The 15,476-nt window shown below is 40.3% G+C and overlaps 1 protein-coding gene across 1 annotated transcript in view; it reads left to right on the top strand.

Moving 5' to 3' along the window:
* The window catches only part of drosha (drosha ribonuclease III), a 135,040-nt gene that overhangs the window by 95,122 nt on the left and 24,442 nt on the right, over positions 1 to 15,476 (top strand). The window contains exons 25-27 of the mRNA XM_008396408.2: positions 555 to 712; positions 9,630 to 9,735; positions 11,431 to 11,572. Coding sequence (XP_008394630.1) covers positions 555 to 712; positions 9,630 to 9,735; positions 11,431 to 11,572 — 406 coding nt within the window. The remainder of the gene's footprint in view (positions 1 to 554; positions 713 to 9,629; positions 9,736 to 11,430; positions 11,573 to 15,476) is intronic.

Raw genomic sequence — 15,476 nt, 5'->3', positions numbered from 1 at the left:
CATCCATCCATCCATCCATCCATCCATCCATCCATCCATCCATCCATCCATCCATCCATCCATCCATCCATCCATCCATCCATCCATCCGATTCCACTTTCATGCCATCTCTTCCATCCTTTAATCAGTTATTTTTCATCCATTCATCCATCAGCACCATCTGTCTGATGCTAAGGTTTAACGGGTCCAAAGTGAAACCCGGGTTTCCCCTCTGTGTCTCCAGAACCTTTCTGGACCCCAGTGATGTTTGTAGTCCTTCCACAGGTTCTAGATTGACCTGTTGTCTTCAGATCAGGAGAGACGGTTGAAGTCGTCTTCGTCTTTCAGGTTGATGACCTTTGACCTCAGACCCTGAGGATCTAACTCTCGTCTCTTTTTCTTAATTAAAAGTCGTCGGAACAAGAACTGTAATCAGTAATCTGGTGCATTCAGATGGATTTATTTTTGTCTTTCTGTTGATGTTCAACAACATGGAGGTTGTGCAGATTCATGACCTTTGACCTCGTTCCTCCGTCTCTGAGCCTCACCTCTCAATCTGTCGTCTCTCCAACCAGGTGCAGGAGCCGCAGTCGGACCGGCAGCTGATTGAAACGTCTCCAGTTCTTCAGAAACTCACCAGCTTCGAGGATTCTATCGGAGTTTTGTTCACGCATGTCCGCCTGTTGGCCCGAGCGTTCACCTTGAGGACAGTGGGCTTCAACCACCTCACGCTGTGAGTAAACTGCCGACTATAGATGATTACTCACAAAGAGCCTGTGAAGGTTTCATCTGACCAGGTCTGTCTTACGGCGTTTCCTAGAACAGTTTGTGATGTGCTTCTTTAGGACATGAATTACATTAAAACTGTGATTTGTATCTCTAAGCTGCTCACAGTAACTGCATTTAGTCGTGTTTTTAAATTTATTGATATTCTCTTTGGAAAACTTAGAGGAGAAAATAGTAAAAATAGCAATCCCAACAATACAGACAGTTTTAGGGGTTTCAAGCACAATTAATTGGAATATAGGGTCCAAGCTTTTACTCAAGGGAGAGTAGCTTTACTAAAACTAAAACATAATTTACTCAAGTAAAAAGTAGAGGTGTGCCGATTGATCGGCCACCTATCATAATCGGCCGATTTTCGTGAAAAAGTGCATGATCGGCGATCATTGGCTCTTGTTGCCGATACCGATCACCTGCATCTCATTTCTCAGCCTGCCTGTGCAGCTGGTCTCCTCTTTCCTTCATTCTGCCCAAACGCGCAGCAACAAATCCTAAGCGATGTGGAACTATAACTATAACGCACTGAGTGAATGGGGAAGTTTGCGTGTTGCGGCGGAAAATTGAAGCACGTCAAAATGCATCAACACAACGAAGCTAATACGACATATAAACAATGCCATACTTGACGGAGTTTGGCTACATCGAGGCTCACTGCAGTAAAAAAGACATATGGAGGATCAGATAGCAGGTAAAGCAGCGCACAGCTACAAACACTCACCCGGATTAGCATGATGGTCAGAACGCTAAACAAATAACCCGCAAAATTATTTAAGTCTTCGAGCTGCAATGTAAGACGCTGGTTCTGCTCTCACTGTTGAACCACTGCTACGCTACAGGTAGTAATATTTCACAGACGGAGCGCCGCTTCCTCTCCACCTGGTAGTGACTCTCACACCAAACCTCTGCTTAAAGCTGCAGCATCTAATCTAAAAAAATACATTTTACATACGTATTAAAACTTTCACTGTCCTAACATGAGACAGATAATCTCTAAAAAAATAATCGATCTCCTCCCTGCTCTGCATAATTACTCCGCTCAGTCAGAAACAGCCACTCAGAACTAGCAGTAACCAGCTAGCCGCCATGCTATCAGGAAGTTTTCATTCAGTAACTCTGGATTGTTTATTGTAATGGATCCTGTATTTGCCTTTCAATGTTAAGTTTTATACTTGAATTTTTTTGGCAATGTTGAGAGGTTTTATTTTGGCTCTTTGCATTATTTAGCCTCTTCAGAGCCTCCATATGTTATCAGTCTGTTAAAGATAGTATTACTGATAGCAGTACAATTTGCACAATGCCTGTTTGTTTAGTTTTCTTCTTGGAAAAAGTTATTAAAAACAAGTTTTTGTCTAAATTAAGGTGAATTCATGGTTCCTTTTTCCACATAATGTAACCGATAGTGTTTATGATAAAAAAAATAAAAATAATAATTATGTGATCGGTATCGGGTATCGGTATCGGCAGGAAAACACCTGATCGGCACATCTCTAGTAAGTCAACTCAAGTACTGAGTAACTGATCAAAGCTAATAATTACGTCATCAGACAAACCAAAATATGAAGTCAAGGGAAAATGTTGGTATTTTAAGAACAAAAATGACAATAATTTATATTATAAGTAAAATAATTTCCAAATCAGTTTCTTTCAATAACAAATATTAAATTAAAACAAAAACTGCAGGACTGTGTCTGGTAAAGTTTGTCAATCAGTGGGTCAAAAATCCAGAAATTTTACTCAAGAGTAGAAATACTTCATAATAAAATTATTCAAGTAAAAAGGACAGCGTAGTAAAAATACCCCTTAAAGTTATTTTTAAAGGTTACTTGGGGTAAATGTAACTGAGTGAATGTGACCAGTTGCTTCCCAGCTCATCTTGAACGTCCTGTCAGGTGAAAGACGGCGCACCTTTTATGCTTTTTTGTTTTTCTGGCAGCAGGCCTGATCCCGTCCAATAGAAGCAAAACCCAGGAGACTTTTAAGCCTCCATATCTGTATTCTGTCTCCTAACTGCGAGGCTGTAACCCCAATGCCCCATGGGAAATGCGGTTTTGATTCACTGGATTGTCCTGGACTGAAGGTTTTCTCTTTTCATTTATTTCAGCCACATCTCTCACTCCTCTCTCTCTCCCTCTCTGTCTGTCTCCCTCGCTGTCGTGCTTCAGTCCACCTAGTGATTTCTTGGAGTCTTACTTAAATCATTCTTTTTGATGCAGATTTAATTAAGGCTGGCTTCGCTATACATCCTCGGTGCGTGCTGCGCTCAGAGAGGGAGAGAGCGGCCATGCACATGTGGTTTCTGCTCTGTTTTTCTCTGTTAATTGCGGCGTCTCGCAGCAGTGCTGCAACGCCCCTGACTTTGAAAATGTGTGGTTTTTTTTTTTTTTTTTCCTTCCTGCGCCGTGACGTTTATTCGATAGTCGGAGGGGAAAAAGTTGCAAACTTTCTATAGGAATTGATCTGTCGTTGTTGTGTAGCTGTCCTCATTTATTCATACCATGTAATTTTAAAAAAAATTTCAATTTTCATTAACCTGCCTTCCGGCTAATGAGGCTCTCCTCCAGAATTTTATTATTTTTTCCTCCATTCAGACTTGGAGAGGCTTATTTGCAATAGACGCTCGGCTCACTTCGGAGCTTTCCAACTCTACACAATAGTGGGTTTGACAGCTAAAGCAAATTAGGCTTGGCAGCGCGCGTTTGATATCTTATTGGCAGGTTGCGCTCTGTAATTGCTTGCTTAGGTTGGCCACAAGGACACTTCTCTGTGTGTTAGTGCACACCGTCTGCACACACACACACACACACTCCTGAGCATGCTCTAATCCATCACTTAAATGTCAAACCTCTCTCCAGTCGGGGTCAGTCGAGTTGATTAGAGGTCCAGAGCTTTGTCTCCTCCTGAGCTTTACTTTGAGGACTTTCCAACTCAAGGTTGTAAGCGATATTTTCCAACTCAACGGCGAAGGTTTCTACTTGTTTCAGCCGAATCCGATCGCCTGTCCTGCAGCAAAACGAGAGGGGAAAGAGCCGATACGTTTTTAATTTATGTTCATCAGCTCGTTGGTAGCCGAAGGCGCGTTGACCCAAATACAGCGAGCGACGGCTGCCCACGAGGACCAAAGGTCGCGGCGAAGTGGGTCACGGTGTGGAGATGGAGCGCAGAACGAGGTCAGAGAACGGAGAGGAGAGTCAGACGATAAGGAAGGATGTGGAGATGGGACGGCGGGCGACCTTTGGCCTTTCACTTTGAGGAGGGCTGGAGGACAAGCTGACCTACATGGTGAAGAAGATGCAAGAAGAAACACAGGAGAAGTCGTGGAGCGCTGCAAAAACACAATTTTACCAAGTAATTTTGACAATATCTGGAAGAATGAAGAAAAAAAGGTCGACTGCAGACTCAGTTCCTCCTTCTAAGGGATTATTTCTCAAAATGTTAGTTTTCAGCCACATTCTGGCTAAATTAAAAACATGATATTCTTGTAATTAAACAGAAATAATCTTCGCCTGGCCCTAAAACAGAATAGGGATTTTTCAACTGAATGTCACTTTTTAGAAGTATTTTCTGTCATTTCTTTTTTAGAAAAGAAATCGAACAGAAAAAAGTTTAGATTAAAATTGTGTCTGGTAGGAAAAGTGATATTTTATTTTTACACCATATAGTGTCAAAAATGTGACCAAAAAAGTGAAAACAATATAAATCTGTAATGGAGGGGTGAATACGTTTTCACTGCACTTCAGATGAAGTCGAGTGTTTATTTATGCGCTGCACATTTTCTAAAGAACTCTCAATTCCCAGCCAACAAATTGCCCAAAGTAGTTGCACTTGAATTGGACACAAGTGTCCATACAGAACCAGAACATTATTTTCCTCAGAGCCACGAGGAAAATGATTTTAAAGAAAAGAGAAAAAAAAATGGAGAGGCCTTTTCTTTTTGATTGGGCGGCCTTATTTCTGCCTGCTCAGAAGTGCTGTTAGAGGCATTTTAGATCAAATTCAAAGGTGAATAAAGACCTCGGCTCCACACTTTACCTCAATTTCCTCCAGCTTTTCTGGAGAATTGTCGCTGAAGCGAATAAAGGAGGCTCCTTTTGTGCAGCTGCACACATTCCTCTCTGACCCGCTCTATCTCCTCCTTTTTTTGTCCTCCATCTTTTCCCCTTATTCACTTCCTTTCTGGCTGTCACCCCGCTGCTTCCTGCCCGCCTCAACCTCCTGTTGGAAGTGAAATCAGCATCTTTTCGCTCCCCTCTCGTCCTGCGGCTCTGGGTTTTCAGAAATCAGGTGTTTCCGACGTTCAACCCTGAAAGTCTGGGGAGGATTTCTCCCGAGTCTCGCTCGTTCTCCGCCTCGGCGTTTCACGCTCTCATGAGCCGTGGCGGAGCCTTTTCATTAAGAAGCCCTCTGATTATTTTTAATGTGGGCATCAAGCGGTGTCCCTCTCCCCCAACGGCTCGCCGTCCTGGACCTCAAAGACGCAGTAAAAGGGGAAGAAAAGTGGCTCCAACTTAAAGCTTATCCTCCGCTCTTACATAAGCTCCACTACAGTCTTTAAATTAAAATCAACTTCTTTATTTTTCCGGTTTTAAACATTCAAATTGCATCCGACTTTAATTCCTCTCCAGTTTTTTAAATGGACTAATCCTCCTGCGGTGCTAATGCGGTAAACTTCGTATCAAACGGGAAGTTTAAAAGTCGGTTATTTATCAATTTAATTGTAGCTGGAAATGTTTCAGAGGGACAAAAACACACAGATCCCAGTTTAATTATTCAGTAAGCAAAGATGGAGTGAACATTTTACAGTATGTTAAGGAAAAACTAAGTACACTCTCTTATTTAGCAGTCTGTTGAACCAACATTTAGCAGTTTTGTCTCTTAAAGGAGCAACGTCATGTAAAATCGACTTTTTTATTTTCTTTTTTTAGCTTTCCCTCCTCAAAAACAAACCTTTTTTCATCCATGTTTGAGAAATCCTATCATGTCCATGGCAACATTCAGCTGTGCAAAACACCTGGGTGGACCTAGCCCCGCCTCCAAGGACAAAACTCCTCCCCACCACTCAGCTCCTTCAAACTAGCCAGCAGCAGTTAGCAAACGCCTTATAGGAGCTGCTTCTCACTGAAACGCTGGTAAAAAGGTTGTTAAAGGGTTAATAGAGAAACTATGTTCATGACTTCCTGGAGGCGGAGTTTCAGAAAGAATAGAAGTTTCTTAAGTAGCTGCCAGCTGGATAAGCCACTTCATTGAGTGGTGATAGTCTAAGCTAAAGTAGCCATTAGCTTGAATTACCACTTTCCTAAAAAGGTTGTAACGGTGTAGTCCAAGTAGCCATTAACTTGAGTACTTCTAAGTTTGAGTAATTGACAGTTTTAGTAGACATTAGCTTGCATAGCTGCTAGCCTGGTACTTAGCTTATAAGTTACAGCTAGGTAATTTATAGCTTGAGTAGCTTTTAGCTTTAGTGAGTATTATTACAACAATTAGGAATCTGAAAGCTTCATTAGCCGTAGCTTTACTTCATCAAGATATCTTAATGATTCTCCAAACTATAAATAGTTCGCTCAACTTCTACTGCAGTAAATATGAGCTTCTGCTTTAAATCCCAAAGAAATGCGTCAGACCAAGAGAGAACTTTAAAATCAATGTGTTTGGCTTTGAATTTAAACATAACCACCACACTTTCTGGACTTGGCAACAGAGCAGTACAAAAACAGAAAGTAAATAAATTCACAATTTAAGGCTAATTTAAATTCATACAGCAAGCACCGCTTTAAAAATGTGATTTCAAACTCTCGTTTCTTTGAAATCCGAAACCCTTATTTTTCAGATTTAATTGTGTGCTTTGGTCCACATTGAAAACAGTTCAGATTCCTGCACCAAGGCCAATTTTACTTAAAAAAATCGAGACAAAAACACAGGATAGTCGGCAATAAACTACAAAATATGACCTTTTTTAAATAATTTAAGGCAAATAGGAATGTTCTAGTCCTCTGCCAGGCTGATTCTCATTGAACACCAATTGAATATTAGCCTGTTTTCATATGCAAAGCCTTTAAGACAGTTGATTACCATAGTTTCTCTTTTAATTAACTAATTGGCTAAGCCTCCTAGTTCACTGATAGAGGACAACTTCCTGGGAAAAACGAAGGAAAGAACATGGAAAGCTTTAAATGTTAAAAAAATGGTCACTAATAATATGTCAGTAGAACTAAAACTTAATATTAAACTGTATTGAATTAAAACAAGCTCAAACTTCTTGTTGAAAAGTTGCTCATACATTTTTTTTCTGATAATCGCACTAGATACTTGGAAAGATTTTGTTTTTACAGTGTTGTGTTTTTCAGACATGAAGCCATTTTACTGCATAATCAAGTAACTAAGTTACTTTCAGTTAAAAAATAAAAGCAATATATATAAAATATAACTTAAAACTATTTATTTTCTGATTTAACGCCTTGAAATTGGGCCTCTCTCTTTAAGCTAATGGCTGAAAAATGTAGCAGCTGCTCAAACTAACAGCGGCTCAAGCTAACAGACGATGTAGCAGCTACGCTAGTTAGCAATTATTTAAGCTTATAGCTGGATGAAGCACTAACCGTTATGTAGGCTTACTATACGAGGGGGTACCCAAAAGTTTCCAGAATGACGCTGCTGCACGCGYAGTTTTCGTAGTACACGATTCTGCCGCTAGGTATTTGTTCAACCACGCCTTCTCAGTCAGTGTGCCAAGTGGCGTTGATGTGGAAGGTTTCGTCTACCCGCAGTGAATTTTCTTGTAAAAGCTGTTTTGTCCAGCCGTCGTCTTTCTTCATGGAGGAGTTCTATGAGCAGAGCGGCTGAAGCTTTGCTTCCTGCTCGGGATAAAAGCATCGGAAACCGTTCAAATGTTGAAGACCGCTTACAAGGATGACGCTATGTGTCAAGATCAAGTTTACTCGTGGTTCACCCGCTTTAAAAATGGTGAAATGTCAATTGATAATCAACCGCTTTTTTTCCGGAGCAGGAAGCTTAACTTCACAGCCGCACTGTGAAGCCGGAAAAAAGCTCATAGAACTTTTCCATGAAGAAAAACGACGGCTGGACAAAACAGCTCTTACAAGAAAATCCACTGCGGGTAGACGAAACCTTCCACATCGACGCCGCTTGGCACACTGATTGAGAAGGCGTGGTTGAACAAATACCTAGCGGCAGAATCGTGTACTACGAAAACTGCACGTGCAGCAGCGTCATTCTGGAAACTTTTGGGTACCCCCTCGTATGGCTTCCCAAGCTAAGCTGCAGCAACTCTAGCTGACATCTGCTGTAGCCAAAATATGTACAAACTTTTAGCTGTTTAAACTAATTCCTACTGAAGACAACAGTTAATCAAGCTGACACATATTTTTTTTAAATTTACCATTGTTTTTACCAGCAGGTCCCTTGAGTTTAAATCTCTTTTTCGAGGGAGATTCATGCTAGTGGTTGCTCAATCTAATAGCTATGAAAGCTGAAATCTACTGGAGCTAACTGCTTTAAAATCCAACGGCTAATCGGTTGTAGCATGTGTTTTTGTGGCCGTCAGGTTTCTGAATACAATAAAATGCATGTTGCTAACATAAGTTTGTGAACGGTGCCTGATAAACTATTCCAGCATTTTACAGCTGTAACAGAAATTGTTGAATTGGCGAAATAAACATTGTTAGTTTGAAATTATAGTAAACAAGAGTTTTACTTATAAGCTACAAGAAGATTTTTAAGTTTGAGTCAGGTATTCATTCTTGTTATCTTCAGGAGGATTCCTTGCTCACTATCCAAACAAGACCACTATGACTGCTGTCAGCTTCAGTTAAGATATTGACTACTGTTAGCTACTCCACATGAACCCCACGGACATTAAATGTTTTTTTATTAAAGCAGTTTAAAGCTAGTTTTGCTTGACGTCTTTGTTTCACTTCAGTTTTGGGTCTTTGAACTTTCTTTTGTTTCCCCTTTTGTATTTTAATGTGTTTACCTCATTTTTTACAGTGGTTGTTTAGAAAAACAAATGAAAAAGAAAAGTAAATTTTTCATTCCTACAAATGCTAAATGAGTCAGTCGAAAAAATATAATTAACACATTAATCACAAGTCAGATTAACTGGCGGTTGTTCTGAGACTCGGGTCCAGCGTTCTGTGGCTCATTCAAAAATAAAAAAACGGTGACAGACGTTAAAAGTTAGACAATAAACTTTGATCCTTTTGTTGCTGCTCTTCATCCTCTACCTCCGCACCCTCCTCATCTTCAGACGCCGCCTCCTGCCGGGAGTGTGCAGCTATAGATGGATGTGCTGAATATACCTCCCGTCTCGCATGGCGTTCCCCTGCAGCCAGCGATCCCTGCCAGCCTGGCCCGACTCCAGCCCACATCTGCAATGCTAATCTATAATTCTGTTTAATTAATGACCATTACAGCAGCAGCAAGCAGCAGTTACTGCAAACCCACCCAACCCCTCTCTAAGAGGGGACTTACAGTACAGAATCACGGCGTTTTCTTGGAAATGATGTTGAAAGACGGTTTCTAAACCTCTGCACAGAGCCTCTGCTTTTGCTGACAGGCTCTCCTGCAGGTGTTTTTTTTTTTTTCCCTGCTAAGCACTCTTCTTTTGTACTTCAGTGCTTGAATTGCATTCAGATCCTCCAAGTTGTCACGCCGCCTGTCAGAGCAGCTGTTCCCAGCGGCTGCACATGAAACACACATCAACCAACTCCGTCGTTTTAGTTAGGACTCTGAAAGCCCGGTAGATCCGCAGAGATGATGTGTATCCAGATGACCTCGCATGCTGTCCCTATTTAATCCCGTTCTCGCCTCCCGTAACCTTCTTTTCTCCGGTTTGTGTTCCTGCTTTTATCCAGAGGCCACAACCAGAGGATGGAGTTCCTCGGAGACTCCATCATGCAGCTGGTCGCCACCGAATATCTCTTCATCCACTTCCCTGACCACCATGAAGGGCACTTAACTGTAAGATCAAATCACTCAAATCAAATGTCATCACCCACACTCCTTACAAGGCTTTCATTTCATTTTCCCACCCACAGACATCCATTTTCCCATCTTTACTTTGTGTTTCTGCCGCCTGCTTTCTAAATGAGTTAGTTTTCAGTGATTTCATCTTGTTTTTTTTTTTTTAGGTAATTTTTCATACCTGCACCTCCTTCTGCATTTCGCTCCACAGAAAGTGTGTTTACTGTACTCCGTGTGATGGGTATTGTCACGAGACCAAACTGTTCGGCGCTTTTCAATAACAAACACGCCTTTATCTGCAGCTCCTTTGTCAGACAGGAAAAATAAAGCTGCATCCAGGCGAAAATTTCAGCCTTATTTTGACCCACCTTCTCGTTCAGGACACAAGCACAAAAGAAACAGGTTGTCACGTTTTCACATCCCTTCGATCAAGAGCATCAAATAAAGAATGGCCAGTGAAAAGCAGACTGGATTTTTTTTACTGTTAATAAAGATTAATAAAGGATATTATAAAACTGCTGACTGTGCAGTCAGGCTGCAGACTTTTCCACTCGATGGCTGGAGTCGATAAGTCTGCATTTTATATCCTAAAACTCGATGAAGAGTCCTGCTTTGTCTATTTTATCACTTAACAGAACTCCATAGTAGAATTTGGTTATTTTTGATACATTTGTGTATAAAACTATTGAAAATCCTCAAACAGGACTACTAATTACTTTTGGTTAATGTCTTATGGATCCTTAAACATTCGGCTAAACTGCCATTCACTTTCATGCTGTTTGTGACATCTTGTTTGGAGGGACAGTTTCTGTCACTGGTAAGACATTGTATCTAAATATATGGTTGATTTATTTATATCTTTATTTTTCTATACATTTTTACGTTTTAAGTTAATTGTTGCACATTGCTACATCAGCTAGCGCTCCCAAACTGTCTTTAAGGGAAGCATTTTCATGTCAATCCTACAGAAAAAACTAATCAGAACATGTGGGAAACCAACTTTTACCTTTAAACGTTTTTATATAACTCCACCTAAGTAGGAAAAAAATAAGCGAAGAATAAAAAATGAGTTGTTTTTTGGGGGTTAACATGATGGCACTAAACATCCATGCAGATATTTCTTGTTTGACGTCATTTGTATAAAAGCCTCCATGCAGCAAGCTTTCATGAAGGCTGAAAGCTTGGAGCAATACCCAGGAGTCAACACGGGGCGCATCTGAAATGGATTTTGAATCGGGATAAAAAAGTGCCCATTCAACTAGTGTTGGTGTCTGGTTTTTATTTTTTCATTTCTGCCACTTCAGTCGAGGTTGGGTGCGTACTGTAAAATAAAATAAAATAAAAATGAGGGCATATCACAGCAAGACGAACTCGTACGCGTCTCGTTTCATTCCATTTGCTCCCTTCTGCATCTCGTGGCTATATTTACCATGTTTGTGTGTTTCTTTTAGAGACTTAAATGCACCCTAACAAGTCGAACATGTTGTCATCCGCTCCGCTCCAAGTCACGATGTAATATTTAAGAGACTGAAACATTTTCTCTGCATGAATTATTCCACGTTCCCCTCCATTTTCATGCTTTTTGTCGACGACTTCTTTGGGTTTTTTTCTTCTTTCTCCCCATGTAGCGAGTGATGCTCACCTTGCTGCTCGTATACGACATGAGTTCCTGTTTGTTTTGTTTCCCTGCAGCTCCTCCGCAGCTCGTTGGTGAACAACCGGACTCAGGCCAAAGTGGCAGAAGAGCTGGGCATGCAGGAGTTCGCCATCACCAACGACAAAACCAAACGGCCCGTCGCGCTGCGCACAAAGACTCTGGCTGACCTGTTGGAGTGTACGTTCATTTCTTTAATCTCAGCCTAAGTATAGAAAACCAATCGGTGCTGCCATTTTGATATTTAGTTGAACTACTCTAAATATCAGTACAGTTATTGAGCCTTAAATATGTTTTAAATGTGATTAGACCACAAAATAAATCTGCCAAACTGCCCCTAGATTGATTTCTGTGTGGCCCTCTCTACTCCATTTCAGGAACGTATGAAACAGTTGGTGCAACAATATGTAATTTCCTGCTTTCTGCTTCTAAAAACAACCTTTTGTTGAGTCACTTTTGAGTGGTAGTGCGCCGTTGCGTAGCAACCAAGATGACCCTCAGCACAATTGGTCAGCTGGTTTTACTGTTGTACAATGGCTGCTGGAAAAGACAAGAGTTTTGCTGTTGACTTACCATCCAGAAACCACTTTCCTCATCTTTGTTGATTGTGCAGGAGGCTCCACTTCTGCTTTTCAAACATATGGTCGTATAATTGCGCATCTGTTTGCAGCCATTTTCACGAGCGATCGGCAGGTATGGCCAGCAGCAGCTTATCTGGATTTAAAGTGACAGAGGCCCCAAAACAGCTAATTTTGAATCTCATTTTCCACGAATAAATTTGTGCAAAAACTGTTGGACATATATATTTTGTATAGCCTATACACCTGTCCTAAACTGTTCAAGGAAGCAAAATGGGTCCCTTTTAAAAACGATGCTTATTGTGTTTTTATCACTAAAAGCAGTTTGACCTGAAGAAACAGAAGAAATCTTTTATATTTTCAGTTCTTCTGTAAATAACATCGACTAATAGTCGTTTTCACCAACGAGTTGAATGTTTCAAACGTCAGGTCAGGCAAATCAGGCTGATTAAATCCTGGTTCTCGTCACCATTTGTGACGTTTTTGCCCAGAACCAGAGTAACCAGAGTCCGGTCCAGTAACTTCAGAAACCTCCCAGGGGTGAAAAAAATAGCAGCAACAACATTAAGGGACATTACGGTTTGTCCTGCAGGCTGCGCTGGACCACAGCTTCTGATAATCACAACTTTCTGGGATCATTAGGCTGCTGTATTATTTTTGATGGGAGTGCCGAGGTCAGCGCCTCACTGCGGGATGTAAACCGAGCTGCCAGCTCCCTCGCAGACAGGTGAAATTAATCAATCACTGCTTTGTTTTTTTTCTTCGTGTTGTTTCACTCATAACATGGAGCTGTTGTTGCAAACGCCAGACTTTAATGTAAGCAATAGCAGAAAGAAATGGGATTATTTAGGAGCATTCAGGAGCTCCAGACGTTGACTCCAAGGCCAGAATATCATTTTTAAAAACAAAAATCACAAAATATGATGTTTATTATGCTACTAGACAACAAACAATTTTAATTAAACAAATAAAATGATCTAATTTTATTGTTTTGTAGGAATCTGATCGTAGATCCAACCAGTTTGCTTGATATTCTGAGCTTGAAGAAATCTGAAGGAATCTGAAAACATAATTTATTGCTAGTCTTGTTTTGAAAACACTTGCTGTATTTTTATCCGAGTTTTAATACACTGCAAAAACACAAAATCATAACAAATATTTTTGTCGAGTTTCTTGTGCAAATGTTGTATTACACTTGAAAAAAGGCAAAATTAACATGCCTTTTTTCTAACACAGTTTTTGAACTTTGGGCTCTTGTGACTACATTACAGAGTTTCATTGATATATCAGTTTTAGGACATGAATCCTGGGCATCTCTGTTGGTAAGCACTTGGGATTCATGGTCTGACTGGTGAATAAGGTCAAAGAGAGTGGGGATATCATTACCAAGTATAACTGAGTATGGTAAAGAGGGAACTACAGCCACCTGTACCAGGTATGTTTGACCTCCCACTGTCAAATACACCTCAGCAGTAGRGTAGACATGTTCATCTCCATGTACACAACTTATTTTAACCCCCACCCCACTTAGYTTTTCTGCTGAGATTAAGCTAGCATGCACTAGAGATTGGAAACAYCCAGAGTCGAGCAAAGCTYCTTCTTTCTGCCCATTAACTAGAACAGAAACAGTGCACACTTTCTTTTCTACRGCATCCATAGCTGGTCTTGGAACAGAACACAAAAGTGATGGCTTTGATTTAAGGGCAGGGCAGAAATGTTGTGTATGATCAAAACCATTACAGTTGTAACATCTAATATCTTGGACTGAAGACTTGAAATATGACTTTTTAACATTGGGGGGTCTTTGGGAAGGGAACTGCTTTGAACTAGAAACATTTCTAGCCTGACTAGAAATGTTTCTAGTCAGGCTAGACTAGAAACGAGCTCCAGGTAACAGGAGCTTGTTTAAAGTCAATAATCGATTATTTTTTATAACATGGAAAAAATGTCTTGCATTAACTGAAATAATCTGGTAGTTGAACTAGAACCTTTAGGAAATTATTGATCTAATAATAAGCTCCTATTTCTTGCAAAACAATTTACTTGTTAGTTTTTAATATTTGCACTAGAAAATAGACAAATATACTTTAAGATTTTGTGTTTTTGGAGTTTACAGCAATTAAAAGTAGATTTGTTTGCGCCAATCTTACAGTACAGGTCAATGAGTATATGTGGTTCTAGTTACCATGACAACAGAAAAACAAAAAACTGCCTGGAAAATTATAATTTTTTTTTATTGCATTTAACGTTTTAGTGTGTAAAATTTAATTTAAAAGTTGTATTTTTGTCTTAATTTATTTGATCTCATGGTCAGCAGGGCCGCAAAGGATCAGTCTAAGGGCCGCTAATGGCCCCCAACCCCCACTTTGAGCCCCATTGTATGCAAACGTCAATACTAAATGGTTGGACGTTTAAAATCATGTTTTTTTTAACCTGATATTTTTTCCACATTTGAACAAATTGACTGAAATTGTTAAATTTTCTCGCTAATTCTTCTCCAGTAAAAGATGAATTAATTTTAGAGCTTTTCAAACATCTTCACTGATTGGGCCACATGGAGCTTTATTTACACCAATATCCCAATAAAGACAAAAAGATTTCTTCTCATCTCTGCCAAACCTACACTTGAGTTGAAGCCCAGAGTGAAAAAGACTGTTCGTCTGTCCAGATTAAAAGATGAATATCGCAAGTAAATATGTCTCTTATTGGGACGGAGCCGACGCGTCCGCGTTAGGCCAACAGAAAGAGAGCAAACTGGGACGGAGGCATATGGGAAGTTGGGAATAAACACTTCCAGAATGATGAAAAACCGAACTGTGATTCATATCATTTGCCTTTCAAATCATCGCTCAGATTTTTTTATTTATTTATTTTTTTTCCTGTGGGTTTGAGCAGAGTTGATGACACGGGAGGAAGTGGAGAGGGCAGCGTTGGAAATGATTTCAGCTCTTCTCTATATGAAGAGTCGCGCCCCGAGGCGGCAGCAAGCCCCTTACTGGCCCCTCTGAAATATTACCTATTATTCCTTCTTCGTGTCCTGCTGTCTTAGCCGCTGAGATGAGTGAATGCGGCGGCGGCAAATGGGAAAACAAAAGGCACCGCAGAGAGATGAAGATGACACCGCATGACCTCTGCTTACGTTTGAAATCTTTTTCTTCTGGGTTGGAAGCGCTGCAGTTTGACGTACAGTTTCATCTTAAAGAGGGCTGCCCCTGAACATTCCCACCTTTTATATTGCAGCCGCAAGATCCACCGTGTTTTAATAGAATTTTATGGGATGGATCAGCAGAGAGGAGTCGATAATTGTTTGAAGGGAAACTGAGAACCGTCAGAGTTTACAGAAATTCAAGACAAATCTCTGAAATCCACAAATGCTAAAACACGTATAGCTGCTTATTTTAACAGTTCAAACCACAAATACATATTGATATGCATTAAAACATAACAATTAGCATTACATTACAAAAAACACAATCTGACCAAGTATTTTTGTCTATTGTCTGAAG

This window comes from Poecilia reticulata, linkage group LG20 (genome assembly GCF_000633615.1).
Source record: "Poecilia reticulata strain Guanapo linkage group LG20, Guppy_female_1.0+MT, whole genome shotgun sequence".
In the NCBI taxonomy this organism is placed as follows: Eukaryota; Metazoa; Chordata; class Actinopteri; order Cyprinodontiformes; family Poeciliidae; genus Poecilia; species Poecilia reticulata.
This window is presented reverse-complemented; position numbering and strand designations above follow the sequence as displayed.